Raw genomic sequence first — 17,414 nt, forward strand, 5'->3', positions numbered from 1 at the left:
TTAGGAAATAATATACTGGCACTTTTATATTAATTTAACAATGCATTTGGTGATTTGGTAACAGTTCTCCGAAGTCCAGTAAGAACAAATGAGAAACATTGAATAAAATAATCGCAGTATATCATAGTTTTGAATCGCAATAAATCAAAAATAATCACAATAATTTCGGACCGTGAACTAAATCTCGATAACATTGTATCGCCAGTTACCATTTGATTCCCACCCCTAGTTAACACACATATTGTTTATATGTGTTTATCGTTTATATGTGGTTATACTATATAAAATCTTATAAAAATGTGTCCTTAAATGATTTAACTTTAAATATTCAAAATATGTTGCACTTATTTAAATGCGAAATGCATTATTTCTGCACCACTAACACTACACAGAATTGCAAAAATAATGGTTTCCAGACAGGTTTCCCTCAAACATTCCCATTTCCACCCTCTTATGGCAGACCCCTTATTAAAAACAAAGGACTTCTTGTGCTCAAGCTACACTTTTATTTATTTTACTAAAAAAGGGGGGAAAGGTTACATCAACATTTACCCTTATTGTTAATACAGTATCCTCGATATCTTTCCAACAGAAATAAAATACAACAGCTTTTTTATTTCCTTTTAATCTTATATTAAAATAGCAAACAGTTTGCAATCTAACCGTGCTTATGAAGTACATATCACTGGCTTTATGGCAGAAAATGTTGTACTGCTTTTCCCTCCCCTCTGCCTGTGGAGTTCAGCAGTGGATTAAAAATAATAATAATTAAAATCAAAACACAAGGAGGAAATTAAACTTTGTGTGTTACCTGCCCACTTTTTATCTGACGAACTGAACATGCAAACACAATCACATCTTTCTACAGATTACACTTCAACTCCATACACTTCAAAGTGAGATAGGAGACAATTTCCCCCAAATCAAGACAAAGTTTTCCATACCAGGACTTGTCCCAAGAGCTGTCTAATTCATCTGTTAGAGTTTCTATTTTTTATTCTATACAGACACACAATTTGAAGTTAAAATAAAACAAAACAAAAATTGCAAATTAATGACTCTACAGATTTGTTCTCTATGTGTACTGAACTGTACAGGCACAAATAACAGAATATATTCATAATAAATAGGCATTTTTGGCCTGGATTTACTTGGACAAGGAATCTCAAAATCTCTACTCAGAGATCAAAATATGGCCAGCAGGATTCACTCGCAGCAAGATTTCATTTAGAAAAAAATGTATTTGCTCACTCTCTCACATACACAGACACACATATCTCACTGCCCCTGTATCACATGCAGAAAAGCTTATGAAAAAAAAAAATCTATCAAACAAATTATTTTTAGAAAACATGTAAATGCTGCTGTTTTTGTTTATTAGAATGCCTCTTGGGGAAAAGAGTTTAATAGCAGGTTGCTTCCAGCTTCGGGATCACTGAACTGGGCTTTTGAGGAGCCGCCACACCAAATGCACACATCCCAGCATGCATCGGAAAAACCAACATCCCATGGGACAACACTGTGACTGTATCCCTCAAACATCCTAACAGGACATTAAACAGTGTGCGATGTGGTAGAAAGTGTGCTTGTGTTCGGCAGGATTTTTATGTGATGAGTGCAAATTTTCTAAAAGGTGATGCTGAATCCCGGGCTTGAGTTTGTCCTTCTTCACTCCAGTTCTTCTCCGTGATGGTGCGAGGTCTGAGCTCCCGTTAACCATGAACATGACTGGAGACAACAAATGCAAGGAGAGTGGGCACAGTCTTTCTCTGTCTCCCCACTGGACTGTTGGCTTTATACAGAAATAAAGAAAATGTTTGTAAGGAAGGGAGAAAGTCTCGGTCTCTTTCTCTTTTTTTAGACGTCAGTTGTGAAATAGAGTGTATTCTTCTTCAGCTCAGCAAAGGATATGGGTGGATGCTGCATGTAGTACAGCAATACCTGAACCTGTGAGAGAGACGAGAGAGAGAGAGAGAGAGAGAGAGAGAGAGAGAGAGAGAGAGAGAGGTTTACAGTGGTGCAGTGATTCTCAAACATATGTAGAACTGTCAGCATTACTCATTCAGACCACTAGATGTCACATTTACTCCTACATGAATGATTGTGTACAGATCCAGTGAGCATTTAAAGGGTTAGTTCACCCAAAAATGAAAATTCACACATTTTTTACTCGCCCTCACCAGATGTGTGTGACTTTTCTTCTGCTGAACACAATTGAAGATTTTAAGAAGAATATCTCAGCTCTGTTGGTCCTTAAAATGCAAGTGAACGGTGACCAAATGTTTGAAGCTCCAAAAAGTACATAAAGGCAGCACAACAGTAATCCATACGACACCAGTGGTTTAAACATTGTCTTCAGAAGTGATATGATAAGTGTGTGTGAGAAACAGATCAATATTTAAGTCTTTTTTTATCTAAATCTCCACCTTTACCAGCCCTGAACCTGTAGGTGGCGATATGAATGAAGAATGTGAATCGACAAAATAACAAAATAAGTATGTGAAAGTGAAAATGGAGATTTGAGGGAAAAAAATATCTAAACATGGAACTTTCTCACCCACAGGTATCATATCACTTCAAAATACACATATTTAACCACAAGAGTTGTATGAATGACTACTATGATGCCTTTATGTGCTTTTTGGAGATTCAAAGTCTTCTATTCACTAGCATTGTGAGGACCAACAGAGTTGAGATATTCTTCCAAAAAATTGTGTTCTGCTGAAGAAAAAGTCATACACATTTTGGATGGCATGAGGGTGAATAAATGATGAAAGTGATGGTGGCATAGTGGGCTAAAGCACATAACTGGTAATCAGAAGGTTGCAGGTTAAATCCCCACAGTCACCACAATTGTGTCCTTGAGCAAGGAACTTAACTCCAGGTTGCTCAAACTATGACAGTATCACCCTTGATAAAGAGGATAAGGGCAAAACACTGTTCTAACTACACTGAACAAATGTTTTCTCAGATAACCTAAAAATGTGCTTCACGTGGTAATATCAAAATGAACTAATTTTATTCAAGTCAAAAATGTTATTTAATCTGACTAGATCAACTGGATAAATAGTTACACCAATGAAAGTCATTTTTATGGGTTAAATCAAGTGGAAATAAATCTTTGAGGCAACAATCATTTTAGGTGCAATGCCATAACATCTGATAAACACTCCCTTCTATGTTAATCTGTAATAGGTTGTGTGCACTCCGACAGGTTAGTCATATCAGTTAGCTGTGATATCATGTGCATTTATGCTTTAAGTGAGGACAGAAAATTCCTTTACACTAGAAACATCAGGGCTGATTATGGCATGGTGTAAGATGGGCAAGTTTTTCTCTAACATTTGGCTCAGGCCACTAGTTCAGTTTCAAACACTCTCATCAGTTACACTGACACAGAAAATATTCTGACTGAAATGACACATGACAGCATATAAAGACATAATTGAGCCGCAGATAGACCAATACACGACTGTCAGCCTGGGGTCACTGTTGACAGTATGGAAATCAGCACGATGGAAAAAAACACAGACCACATCAGTATCACAGTAACTATAATAATACATTGAGTGGCAGTGGCTGACAGCTATAAGCAGTGGCTGAATGGTGATGTGATCTCTTAAAAACATCACCAGTGGTTACACAGCACAACCCTTTATAATGATATAATGATGTACAGCTGTGGCCAAAAATATTGGCAGTGACGTACATTTTGTGTTTCGCAAAGTTTTAAGTTGTTGTGGTGTTCATTCACATTGTTTCTAGATTATTGTACCGAGTGATCAGATGCATTTTAAATAATTACAAAAAGCTTCATTGGGAAAAAAAATGAACTTTATCATAAAAACCCTAATTTCACAGTGTTTTGGCCCTGGCACAAAATGACCAGCTAACATAATTTCACTAATCATATCAGCAGCACCTGGGAAAGTGTGAATGAGTACTATTCAGGTGAAATCACTCTTATCATTCTGATTGGATTATAAGAGCTGACTGTTTGCTATAAAAGGAGGGAAGAAGTGCTTCCAATCATTGTGTTCTTGTTCGCAATGGTTACCTCTAAAGAAAGACGTGCAGCCATCATCGCTTTGCATCAAAATTGTCTCACATGCAAGGAAATTGCTGCAAAGAATATTGCACCGGAAAGAACCATTTATCGGATCATCAAGAACTTCAAGGAGAGAGGTTCAACTGCAGTGAAGAAGGCTTCAGGATGTTAAAGTGTGTCCAGCAAGCACCAGGACCGTCTCTTCCTGTGGAGTCAGCTATGGAATCATGTCACCACCAGTGCAGAGCTTGCTCAATATTGGCAGCAGGTTGGTGTGAGTGCATCTGCATGCACAGTAAGGCGAAGAATTTTGGAAATGGTCTGGTGTCAAGAAGAGCATCAAAGAAGCCACTTCTCTCCAAGAAAAACATCAAGGACAGACTGAAATTCTGCAGGAAGTACAAGGATTGGACAGCAGAAGACTTTTCTAAATAACTGCAAAGTTATTTTCTCTGATGAAGCCCCCTTCCGACTGATTGGGACATCTGGAAAATCGATAGGCTGGAGAAGAAAAGGTGAACGCTACCATGAGTCCTGTGTCGTGCCAGTGAAGCATCCTGAGACCGTCCAGGTGTGTGGTTGCTTTTCATCCAAGGGAGTGGGCTCTCTCACAATTCTGCCTGAAACACTGCCATAAATAAAAAATGGTATCAAAACGTCCTGCAAGACCAACTTCTCCCAACGATCCAGGAGCAATTTGGTGATGGTCCGTGCATTTTCCAGGATGATGGAGTACCATGTCACAAGGCAAGAGTGATAATGAAGTGGCTCGGAGATCATTACATTGAAATTTTGGATCCGTGTCCAGGCAACTCCCCGGATCTTAACCCCATAGAGAACCTGTGGTCAGTCCTCAAAAGGCGAGTGGACAAGCAGAAGTCCACAAAATGTGATCAACTCCGAGCACAAATAAAACAAGAATGGATCGCCAACAGTCAGGATTTGGCCCAGAAGCTGATATCCAGCATGCCAGAGTGAATTGCAGAGGTTATGAAGAACAAGGGTCAACACTGTAAATATGCACTCTTTGCATATATTGAATGTTTTTGACAATGAAAACCTTTAAAACTCACGAAACGCTTATAATTGATTTCCTGTATACCATAGAAGTATCTACAAATACTGAAGCAGCAAACTTGGCAAAGCACAAAATTTATGTCACTGCCAATACTTTTGGCCACAGCTGTACAGATTGTGCGTTTGTGTCCTTGCTTGGCAAGATTCTCCAGAGTCTAAACCTGCTCTGTGATTATTTATATCTCAAGGCCAAATACAAAAATTGCAGTTTATAGAAACAAACAAAAAAAACACTGTACCATAGACTTCTATTATTTTTATGTAAAGCAAATTATAATATGTAAAATAAAATGTAGACTAACCCATTTCCACACACTGACCCTACCCCTAAAATGAAAACTTTTGGCACTTTAGAATTAAAATTAAAATGATAATTAAAAATTTGTGAAAACTGAAGTTTGTAATTTATGCACAAGTAGCATCACCAAATGGAATTGCAAAAATAAACATTGTTTTCAAAGCTTCTCCAAATATACCCTTTCCATCTCCCATTGGTCAAACAAACGGCCTTTAAAGGAAAGTTACGGGTTCAATACAAGTTAAGCGCAATCAACAGAATTTGTGGCATAATGTTGATTACCAAATAAATAATGTTTGACCCTCTTTAAAAAACTAAACGCAAAATTTTGGGTTCCAGCGAGGCAGTTACAATGGAAGAGAATGGGGCCGACCCGTAAACATAAAAATACTCACTGTTTTAAAAGTATAGCCACACTACGTGAACAATAAAAGTGTTAACATGATTTTAGTGTGATAAAATCACGTACTAACCTTTTCTGTAAAGTTAGATAAAAAGTTACCCTACAAAGACGTTAATAAAATTAGAAGCTTCACATTACTGTCTTTAAACCCTGCAAACACTGGCCTTATTCACTTCCATTGTAAATACCTAGATGTTTGCTTTTTATTTTATTTATTTTTTAAGAAAAGGAGGGACGAGTCTAAATTATTTTTTGTGGTAATCAACTTTATGCCACAATTGCTGTCGATTGAGCTTAACTTGTACTATACATGAAATATTAATTATTAAGGAAATAAACCTTCAAATGTCTAACTTATAGTTGTCTCTGCATAGTAAGCAGGGATACAAAAAGGTATTTTAACCTAAAAATAAAGTAAAATACTTCAGCTTTAACTTCACATAAATGAACACATCTCCAAGTGTTGGCAAAAGTGGGTTTGTCCCAAAGCTATAGCCAAGTACATACATACAAACACACTCAAAAATGCATTTATATCTTAGTACGCAAGTTTTGTCTCACCTGTGCCATGACATCATGACTCCAGATGTCAGAGGCCAGTGTGATATTGGCTTTATTGCTCTCTGATTCTGAAGGTCTCAGCAGAGTGGGGCCAAACACTGTGGCCAAATTATGCAGCGACATCTTATTCACCGGCTCCTTCTCTGCCACTCTGTAATGAGAGGAAACCAAACATCAATACAGAACTGGCCACATGCCACTAACCAATCAATAAGCTGAACATTTTCATTTAAAATGACTCTATACATTTAAAGGGATGGCTGAACCCCCCCAAAAATTAACAAATAAATAAAATAAATGAAAATCGTCATTTACTCACCCTCATGCTGTTCCAAATCCGCATGACTTTCTTTCTTCCGTGGAACACAAAAGGAGATGTTAAGCAAAATGTTTGTCTGCGCCATCATTCACTTTTTTTGCATCTTTTTTTTTTCATACAATGAATGTGAATGGTGACTAAAACTAACATTCTGCCTAATGCATCCTTTTGTGTTTCACATAAAGTCATAGAGGTTTGAAACATCAAGAGGGTGAGAAAATGATGACAGCATTTTTATTGTTAAGTGAACTATCCCTTTAAAGTCAAGTTTGAAGTGTGATGTGTGGAGTTGGCCAGCAGGTGTCCACAGTGAGCTGTGCAGGGCTTGTTCATGATTGTGATGTGTTAATGGGCTGTAGTTAAAGCCAGCAGTAAAGTCTCCAGGGAGGTTATTTCAGACAGTGTTTAAAATTCCGAGACCCTGCTTGCTAACTGTTGACTTTTCAGATAAATTATTGTGAATTGCAACAGCAGTTTCACTCATATTAAAAAACATGATGTGTTCAGTCACTTTTATGTTCATTCATAAAAGTGACTGAATTGATGTTCATATGAAGCAGAAGGTGGTCCCAAGTATACATGACAAAATGTGGAGCATGAGCACAACCGTGAGGCAAATTGTGGTCCTATTAACGTGTACATGCTGGATGAAGCCTTGCTGCAATTGCATTATCTAGGTCTGTTAGTACGACACCGCAAAAATCACACTGGTACTAATTCATTCGGGATGTAAACATAATATTTAATTCTGTTGTCCCTTAGGTCTAGCCTTTTGAAATAAATGCCTTCAATGTTTTTCCGGTGAATAAAGATGCACGCCAGGCAACAGAAGCCTCATATGAGGATTAAGAAACTTCAAGAGAGGCGAGGAATGTGATGAGACCACTGTGTTTTCTGTGTATGTGTGTTTGTGCTTACCTCTTCAGGTGCTCCAGCAGGGTGAGGAACGTAATGAGATTGGGGTCTGGTAGTGACCGCAGCAGATGCATCATGCAGTTTTCTTTTGCAGCAGGATCTGATAGAGCTGTGATAAAGAGAAGTGTCATTATTTAATTGCTAAACACCCCCTTCCTCTTAAATCACACCCAGATGTGTCTCTCTACCTCAGTCACTTGCATTTGGCATTTCATGACCCTGTTTGCTACATATCATACTGTGATTGGGATATTCTAAGACTTTGAGATCTTAAAATGTTAAAGGGATTGTTCAGGCAAAAATGGAAATTCTCTAATCATTTACTCATCCTCATGCCATCTCAGATGTGTTTGACTTTCTTCTGCAGAACACAAATTAAGCTATTTAGAAGAATATTTCACCTCTGTGGGTCCATACAATGCAACTAAATGGTGGCCAGAACTTTAAAGGTTTTTATAAATCTCCACCTTTGACCAGAAGGTGGCGATATGCACAAAGAATGTGAATCGCCAAAAAGACAAAAGAATGAGGAAGATAAAGTGAATAAAATATTGATCTGTTTTCCACCCACATCGATCATATCACTTCTGAAGACATGGATTAATCAACTGTAGTTGTATTGAATCATTTTATGCTGCATTTATGTGCCTTTTGAGCTTCAAAGTTCTGGCCACCATTCAGTTGCATTTTATGGACCTACAGAGCTGAAATATTCTTCTAAAATTCTTAATTTGTGTTCTGCAGGATAAAGACATACACATCTGAGATGGCATGAAGATGAATAAATGATGAGAGAATTGTCATTTTTGGGTGAACTAGATCAAAAGTGAAATGTCATACCAATGCCCTCCATGAAGGCCGGGTACAGCCGGTCCGTGAGAAGAGGTTCTGGAAGCTCCCTGAAATACAATTTCAGCGTTCCTGCTATGGCATTAATGTCCATATCACTCAACATCATCAGGATATCTTTGGTATCTGAAAGAGAGAAAGCACAAATGCAAACCATCATAACAGATGCTGCGTGTAACACTCAAGGTTGTAGATCTAGTCTGAGTAACAGAGATCCAGCATTATATGACATAATACTGAATAAAACTCAATGCTTGCGGAGTGCTCTGAACACTCCCTGTAGACTGTGTGTTTATGGAGCCAGCTGACAGCTGGAGGGATCAGCCCTCTGTACGGCCTTTCCCATAACACTGCTGCTGATTTTAGACAGAAGACGCAAGCCTCGACTGACCTCACATTACCAGAGAGAGACAGTGATTAACAGAGATGGATGTAGGTGTGTATGTGGTAGACTGATAGAAAACAGGGGTAATGGATCATTTCTGAACAAAACAACCATAGTGAGCTTTCTACTGTCTAGCAGTAAATAATCATACGGGTGTATGAATAAGGGATGTAGAGTATTCTGGGGGAAAGGAGTGAGATATGGAGCATGACTGCACTGCACTAACTCTAATATTCAGTCTATGCGTGTTTTGCAGTCTATGCGTGTCTTGTTAAAGGGATAGTTCACCCAAAAATTTTAATTCTCTCATGATTTACTCACCCTCCTGTCATCCCAGATGTGTATGACTTTCTTTCTTCTGCAGAACACAAATTAAGATTTTAAAAGAATATTTCAGCTCTGTGGGCCCTCAGTGCAAGTGAATGGGTGCCAACATGTTGAAGCTCCAAAACCCACATAAAGGCAGCGTAAAAGTAATCCATATGACTCCAGTGGTTAAACCCATGTGTTCAGACATGATATGATTTTTATCATTAATTCTCCTCTATGCCCAGTAGGGGGTGATATGCAGTAAGACTGTGAATCACAGCAGAATTTATAATAAAAAATTACTTAATTATTGATCTGCTTCTCACCCACAACTTTCATATCACTTCACAAGACATTGATTTAACCAATGGAGTCGTCTAGAGTACTTATAAGTTGCATTTATGTGGATTTTGGAGCTTCAAAATGTTGGCACCCATTCTCTTTAATTGAAAGGACCAACAGAGCTGAGATACAAAATCTTCATTTGTGTTCTGCAGAAGAAAGAAAGTCATACACATCTGGGATGGCATGAGGGAGAGTAAATGATGATAAAACATGATACTCACCCTAGCAACCGGGTCAATTGGTTGCTTAGGAAGCCTGACTTGAGTCACTCAGCACGCCCTGTATTCGAACTTGCAACTCCGAGTGTGGTAGTCAGCGTCTTTACTCGCATGAGCTACCCAGGCCCCCGGTCACATGCCCTTTTGACTGTCTTCATATGTGTTTTTTATGATCCAATCACAAAAAGTTTTACTCCATGTTTAGGCCTATATTTAGAGCTGACCACACGTGATCACATTCAGATCATCCAAAACGCATCTTAAAACCAGATGTAAACAGGATCACAATATTTAAAAATAGGTCCCATTGTGTCACATTTAGACATTGATCTGTAAAGTAATCTGAAGTTCAGGAAAAAGGTATCAAGTCACACAATTGAAGCACCAGTTAAATCAGCATTGGAGTATAGTGGCTTTTAGTCCATGTATGTTAGCTTTGGGATCATCTATAAGCTATATAGATATTCAAAGACACTTAATCATCAATCTTACAGTTCAATCAAAATCCAACACCAACATCTACCCAGTTTACTCAAATAAAACAAGACTTGCACTCCACATATACTGTATAACTAATATTGCCATTATATAGCCAGAGGTACTGCTCCCCCCAGCTGAGACTGCTTTCTCCCAAGCTTATTTTTGTACATTAACTATCATCTTATGAGTATGTATACTATATGGTTGGTGAAATGGCTCTTACTGGTGTCAAAAGCAGCTTTGAGGGCCTGGATGTCAGTGGCCACTCCAGAGATCCTGTAAATGCCCACTTCATCAATGCCTCTCTTCTCCACCTCCTCAATGCACTGCCGCACGATGTAAGGCACCTTGGAGCGCTCGCGCCTGAGGCGGGATGACATACAAAATCAATGTACACAACTGTACTAAATGTATTTAAGGAAACTGTTCCGACTGTTATATTAATTAAAAATATTATCGTGTATTGAATTATTGTTTTTCCATACTTATTTTTAGGGCTTGTGATTTCACTCACTTGGTTACCACGCAGATTTTGACCCCAAACACGCCGCTCTGTTTCTTAGACAGCGTCCGCTTCAAGCTCAAGTCCCGACTTGTAAACTTCATAGAAAACTCCACTTTAATCTGAGAAAGGAAAAGTTATTGAAATGCAACATAATCACTGTAAATATTGTTTAAAACCATCATTGCAAATAATAGAAAATTCAGAAAATAGATTTTATTCTCATGAGAAATTCATTTGTACCCCGTTCATTTCTATGACGTCCATATGCCAGTTTTTGGACTGCACAGTCTGAGGGTCCAACTATAAACACAGGAAGAGAGAGAAAAAGATAAGTATGTTCAAATTACTTTACTTAACTGAACATAACTTATTATTAAATAAACAAGAAGGTCTATATGATACAGTTATTTCTTCTAAAAACAGTGTAAATATCGTCTCCCCACACAATACTGTCATAGGTCAAAGGTCAGTTTGGAGGCAAGAGTTGCAATGAGCCAGGAGTGCACGCAGACATATCAAATAATGACCAGTGGAAGATAATACAAATGCTTTAATGGAGAATATTAATAGTTTGAATCCTAGGGGCTCAGAATATTGCCCCAATTTTACGCCTTTCAGGCCAAAGTTTGTTTATCACATTACATAAAAAATATTTCTTGTTTACGATGCAAATTTAAGGGCAATTTATAAGCACACACACCTGACCAGTATGTCTCTTTCTGCACACAAAAGGCACGCACTTCTTAAGATAACATTTTGGAATCTACACCACAAGGTTATTTCTAGTTATTTCCATCCAAATTATTTTTTTTCTTCTCCTTGATAAAGACGACCCAGCATCATTTAGCTATTCTAACAAAAATGTCCCAGACTCTCTAAAAAAAGCCATGGGAAACTCGTAGCAGTTTTTTTTCAACAACTTCTACTTAACATAGCCGCACTACTGTCAACTCCATACTAATCATATAAATGTTGTTAATACATCAATACAAACTATCACACTGTGTCAATATGATACAAGTCTATAACATAAGAACAATAAAAGTAAGCTAGCTAAACAGAGCTAGCACAATTTGGTGAACACTTATATTTAACTTAAGATGGATCCATTTCTGCAACGTATTCTATCAAGTTTAGTACCCAAAAGACCAAAAGAGAGACAATGATTAAGTGTTCAATTAGGAGAACAACAAACAGATATTACAGATATGTACAGCAAAATTGGTTGCTAGAAAATAACAAACAACAGAACAAGACAAAATACACCACAATCAAGAACACTCCAGAGAATATTAAGGAGTCACCCTTTAAGACAAAGATTAAGATAATAATTTTTTGGAAAAAAAGTGGAAAAAATATCTCTATTCTCCTCTTTCCTTCATTAAAGCTACACTACGTAACTTTTGGCCCTCTAGCGGTTGAAGCATAGAACTGCAAGTTACTTGCGGAGGAACATTGTCTTGGTAATTACATCAGTCAGGCTTTGACTCTGCTCTTCTGCAGGGATGAATCTGATGGTTTGAGGGGTACCGGTGTAACCATGGTTACAGGTGATCAACTTATCAGAGTGAATGTCACTAACAACAACAAAACTCTCCCACTCCACTCAAAAAATAAATAAATAACTGAAAGAAGAAAAGTATGCATAGTTGAAAAATAAATCTTATTAGCAGGTACAGTAAGTAGCATATTTTCTACTGTTGTTTTGACATATTGAAAATAATTGTTTCAAAATAAATAACGTTACAAAAGTTAGGCTAGTATGACATTAGAGAACGATTGCTAGGCATATCAGATAAAGTCAAACGGTGGAAACTATTATAACTAAGCTAGCAGGGAAATAGACCACGGTAGTAACTGGTTTATAGATTGAGTTGTTACCAGCATAAAGATAATTTTTTCACTGTCCTGCCTCGAAAATAAAATAAAGCACTGCAGTACCACAATCCATCCTAAAATGCCCCATTAGAGTGGCTAACACTATCTAACAAACTACCACGCTAAGAGAGCTACCTGGCTGACTATCGGCCCAATAAAATATCTTACCTGTTGAGCAAGAAAAACTCAACATCTGGGACGGTTTTAAAACTCTGAAAAGCCAAGCCAATGTTGTTTCATGTTTTATTACAGGCTCTGTAGCTTTTTGTTTTTGTTTGCAGACTCGTCTTGGTTTCTTTATTTTAAAAACATGAGATTTCCCAGATGGTTGCCTTCTTGAATGATCCATGGTTAATGTAGCTCATTTGTTGTGTCTACAAGGTTTCCGCCTCAAACTACTACCACACATATCACCACACATACAACATAGCTGGACCTTCTTTTCTTTATACAAGGATGGTAAGGCAAAAACATTGTTTTGGAAGATGGAGTGTTGGTGTGCTTGTTCATTAATTAAATTTTGTTCATTTCTAACAAAGAAAAATCTTACATAGTGTAGCTTTAAGGCATCTCTAAAGTGGCATTTTTCATAATCTACTATAGTCTCACGTGTAGGTTATTTAGGGCTTCTGCCCTGTGTGCTTATAAGGAGAATCACTCTTGACAAATTGCGACAAAATCTGTGTGGTTTCCATTAACACACAACGCTCTTAAGGGAACAGACATAGATTGCTCTTACACTCAATTTCCCTTGTGCACACACGCATGCACGCACACACACGCAAACACACTAGTTTCTCATGCTGAAGAACGTCTCACACACAAGATGGATGTTGGGATAGGCTCTCTGGGAAAGACCCTACCTCCACTAAAACTAACTTGTCAATCAAACACCAACACTGATAATAAATTACCTGACATTCTGGACTCAGTCTAAATTAAGTTACCCACTGATCTCTGTAAGAAATCTACATCTTAAGATTCTTAATGTGCTGTGCTGGCTATAACCAAAACTGAATCTAAAACCAACTCCAATTTTTCGCTTCACTAACAACAAAAGTAGTGCTCGATGACACATGAGGGACACATGCTGCCGAAACATTCATAAAATTGAACATTTACAGGAAAACATGCATAAGTTTAATTTATATGAGAATGTCTGACAAGGTCTGTCAAACACATAAAACCGCATTAGCTTGTATCAATTCTCTCAACACAATAAGCGTGCAATCAGTATTACTTATGCTGTTTATTTACACATTAGGGCTGTAATGAGATTCTTATCGAATATTTATGAAATTCTGCAGCTCTGTAATTGTCCCACTGGTAAACCAATCTGCCGTGTTTACACCAATCAAATCAACAGGCTAATAAATCGATATGTTGAGACCAGCAGTTGGGATGTGCAGAAGTCTAATGTTCACTGCAAGGTTTTGGAGTGAATCCAGACGGACCTAATCAGTAGTATCAGGACTGCAGTGGTCATAGTTAGGGGCTGATCACACCAAACATCCTTTCCCATCCATCTGCTGTGTTTTTTCCCCAATTGTTTTCCCATGTAAACATGCGCTAGACAAACTTCTTAGACCGTTGAAATTTGTCTTGCTGCGTTTCGCGCATGAGCGCTACTAGATACAGTGTTAAAAACAAAAATGTGTCTTGAGACACCAGCATTCAATTCCATATGCTGCACTCCTTCTATCTGATTTAGACGCAAGGATACATTCGGTGCGAACAACCCCTTAGATGTCTAGATGTCCAGACGTCAAATAGACGTCTGGGTGATTTATGGGTGCTATCAAGCAACACTGTGGCGCTATCAAAACACTGATCTGTTTGTTTGAGACATTGGCTCAACCAATGGTGCGAGTTTGGGTAGCGACTATCCGTTTGTTGATGCAAGATTTGGCGACGTTAGTGATTCAGAAATGAACTATTATCATAAAACTTTAAGCTTTAAGGTTTTTTGTCTTAACCTTTTTGGGCAACTTTCATCCTCTCAGATAATTGACAAAAACTGGGGTTCTGCTTATGTCCAATTTGAATAAAAATACCCTCTGAAGACACCCCTATTTTCCCCTAAACCCAAATTTGTCAAATCTGAGAGAGATTGACAGCTCTAACATTAACAGCAAAAAATAGACTTGCTCTTATACACGCAAGTCATAAAAATGTCAATGATGTCACAGACAGCTAGTCAACTGTCTCTATTTATCTACCAATGTGAGTACAAGCGAAGCAGCGGTTTATCACTTTATCTAGGAAACCACTCTAGAAGATGGCAGCTTCACGGTGTTATTGAAGTATTCATCTCTTTGGATAACATGCAATACTTTATATGCACATAATGACACTTCCTGTTTGTTTGTCTGCCATTGGTATACTGAATGTGCAAAGATGTGAAGAATGAGAGCGTTTGTCTGCTGCGAGCCCACGGACGCATTGCAAGAGATAGGAAGAATGTGAGTTGCTCTCTGAAGGCAATTTATTTGGAGACAAGCGAGAATGAGAAATGCATTACAAATTATACCACATCACAAGTGGTTCACTTGCGCAATATGGTATGATTGCATTCATATCAGTAGCATCACATGATCTGAACCCCAGATGACCTTTTCAAGCGGACTAATGTGCAGTTTGCGGGTGCACACCAGAGTTTGGAAAACATCATCTAAATAACTGAACTTCGATGTAAAATGAACCAGGGTGTGCACCAAGTGCTAGTGTGAAAGATCTCAAGGATACCAACTCTGAAAACACTTACTAGAGTCACTCTCTTACCCTCTGGCACTTCCCACAGTGCATTATTAAAAACTGAATCGAACAGGCTCATGACATTTCTAGAAAATCCTTTAATGCAGTTCAACGGCTTACACTCTCGAAGGCCTGTCTTATAGTCATCTCATCTGCCCAGTACTTTCCTTCAGTTCCTTATTAAATATCCAGGGGGATTTCATCCTACATATCCCTACACTCTGAAATCTCAAATTTTGGGATGAAAGAGCCCAAATGGAATATATATGGAGATTATTTCAACACTATAGCAAATTGAACACCCAAAAAACAGACTGGATGATAATGTTGGAGATGGGGTACAGGTCGTAATATTTTCAGAGTTTGGATATTAACTTTATTACCACCTGTAATGTCCAAACTACAAATGTAGGAACTGAATTTAGACTTTGCACTTAAAACAGACCTTCTTTTGAAACGTCTTGGCACAATAACCTTTTTCTCAGGATTATTTTACAATACACCCACAGTTTGTGCGCATACACCCACAGGCGTACAAACAAAACACTCCCATCCCATGCCTAGTGTACTCAAGAGTTGATGACATTAATGAAAGAAAACAAGACAAAAAGTAATGTGGTGTTACCATTGGTACAGTGATGGTATCAGACGGTAATACCATAGTATTTTGATATATTCTTTGGTACTGAATATTAACCATACTCAAAAACCATGGTATTTATATACTTACTTCAAGTTACTTCAAAGAATACCATGGTTCACAAAATGTTCAAATACCATGATAACTTAATGGTGCCTGTCCAAAAAACTTGGTATTACAATTAGAGATTGACTGATTATCGGAATTTCCGATATTGTTTTCTGATTTTCAAGCATTTTTCTTTAATCTATATAATTTTTGTAATAGTGGATCCACCGATAAATGATGCCATCTGGGGGGAGTTTCTGAAATTGCATGCCAGATGCCCATTACATCAGTGCATGTGAGAGGAAACAATACTAGGGTTGTCCACGGGTAATATAACTTGCTTTTGCAATTTATTGCTTGAATTAATAAAATGTAATAAACATAACAGCCATTCATGCTCTAGTCAGATATGTTACATAAATACATGATGTGTAGTTTTAAGCACTAAGAAACTGAGACAAACTCATGTAAAGATAAATCCTGCAAAGTCCCAAAGACGTAATATTACATCACATTATACAACTCAAAGAGTCATGCATGTATGGAAATAATTTAATTCTCAGTTGGCAGTGTTTATAAGTCTTGTAAAGTTGCCGTTCAGGTTGATACTCATGTTCCAATGGAATTACTGTCTGTATGCCAGAATGGTCATCATATGCCAGCTCCGTTTGTAACAAGATCCACTTGTTTAAAATTCCCTAAATTATTTAAAATGTACTATTAAACTTTATTTCGCATTGAATCATCTTCTACACGATTACAGCTCTGTGGAAAGTAATTATCACCGCGACACCGTTCGAGTAAAAGTTTTGCATAAACGCATTGATTGACATTAATGGGGCAAAATACACGTCACAATGTAGAAGTCTAAAATAGTTTTGTGTCAGGTGACAATGAGAGTATTGATGAGATTTGCATGTCATTTGCTTCATGATAAGCTCCAGATGTGCTGCTCACTGTAAAACAAAAATATGTCAGCTCTGTCAGAAGGTGTTTCATGAGGACTAACCTAGAAACCAACAAAACATTATTAATTCTGATGCCATTAGTCTGTAATCACAGCAATGTATTTATTGTTTGTCACTTTTCTGAGAATGTTTACTTATACAAGCAAACTATTTGCCTTTAGCTGCCATTGGTGTCTCAGCGGGTAAGGCTCTGGTTACTGACCGAAAGGTCAGGGGTTCAAGCCCCAGCACCGTCAAGATACTACTGTTGGGCCCTTGAGAAAGGCCCTTGACCCTATCTGCTCCAGGGGAACTGTTTCATGGCTGACCCTGCGCTCTGACCCCAGCTTAGTTGGGATATGTGAAAACAACTGCATTTCATTGGCTCTGTACCTGTACTCTGCACAATGACAATAAAGTTGAATCTTAATCTTG

The 17,414-nt window shown here is 37.9% G+C and overlaps 1 protein-coding gene across 8 annotated transcripts in view; it reads right to left on the bottom strand.

The window, feature by feature from the left end:
- Positions 1-1,314: 1,314 nt before the first annotated feature.
- The window catches only part of LOC127643319 (active breakpoint cluster region-related protein-like), a 212,727-nt gene continuing 196,627 nt past the window's right edge, over positions 1,315-17,414 (bottom strand). For all 8 annotated transcript variants that reach the window (XM_052126007.1, XM_052126008.1, XM_052126012.1 and 5 more), the window contains 7 exons: positions 10,953-11,012; positions 10,722-10,831; positions 10,431-10,570; positions 8,462-8,596; positions 7,625-7,730; positions 6,388-6,538; positions 1,315-1,947 (listed from right to left, as the gene is read on the bottom strand). In XM_052126007.1, the coding sequence (XP_051981967.1) occupies positions 1,858-1,947; positions 6,388-6,538; positions 7,625-7,730; positions 8,462-8,596; positions 10,431-10,570; positions 10,722-10,831; positions 10,953-11,012 (792 nt within the window). In that variant the 3' untranslated portion in view covers positions 1,315-1,857. The remainder of the gene's footprint in view (positions 1,948-6,387; positions 6,539-7,624; positions 7,731-8,461; positions 8,597-10,430; positions 10,571-10,721; positions 10,832-10,952; positions 11,013-17,414) is intronic.

The sequence above is a fragment of the Xyrauchen texanus genome, chromosome 4 (assembly GCF_025860055.1).
Source record: "Xyrauchen texanus isolate HMW12.3.18 chromosome 4, RBS_HiC_50CHRs, whole genome shotgun sequence".
NCBI classification, from domain to species: Eukaryota; Metazoa; Chordata; class Actinopteri; order Cypriniformes; family Catostomidae; genus Xyrauchen; species Xyrauchen texanus.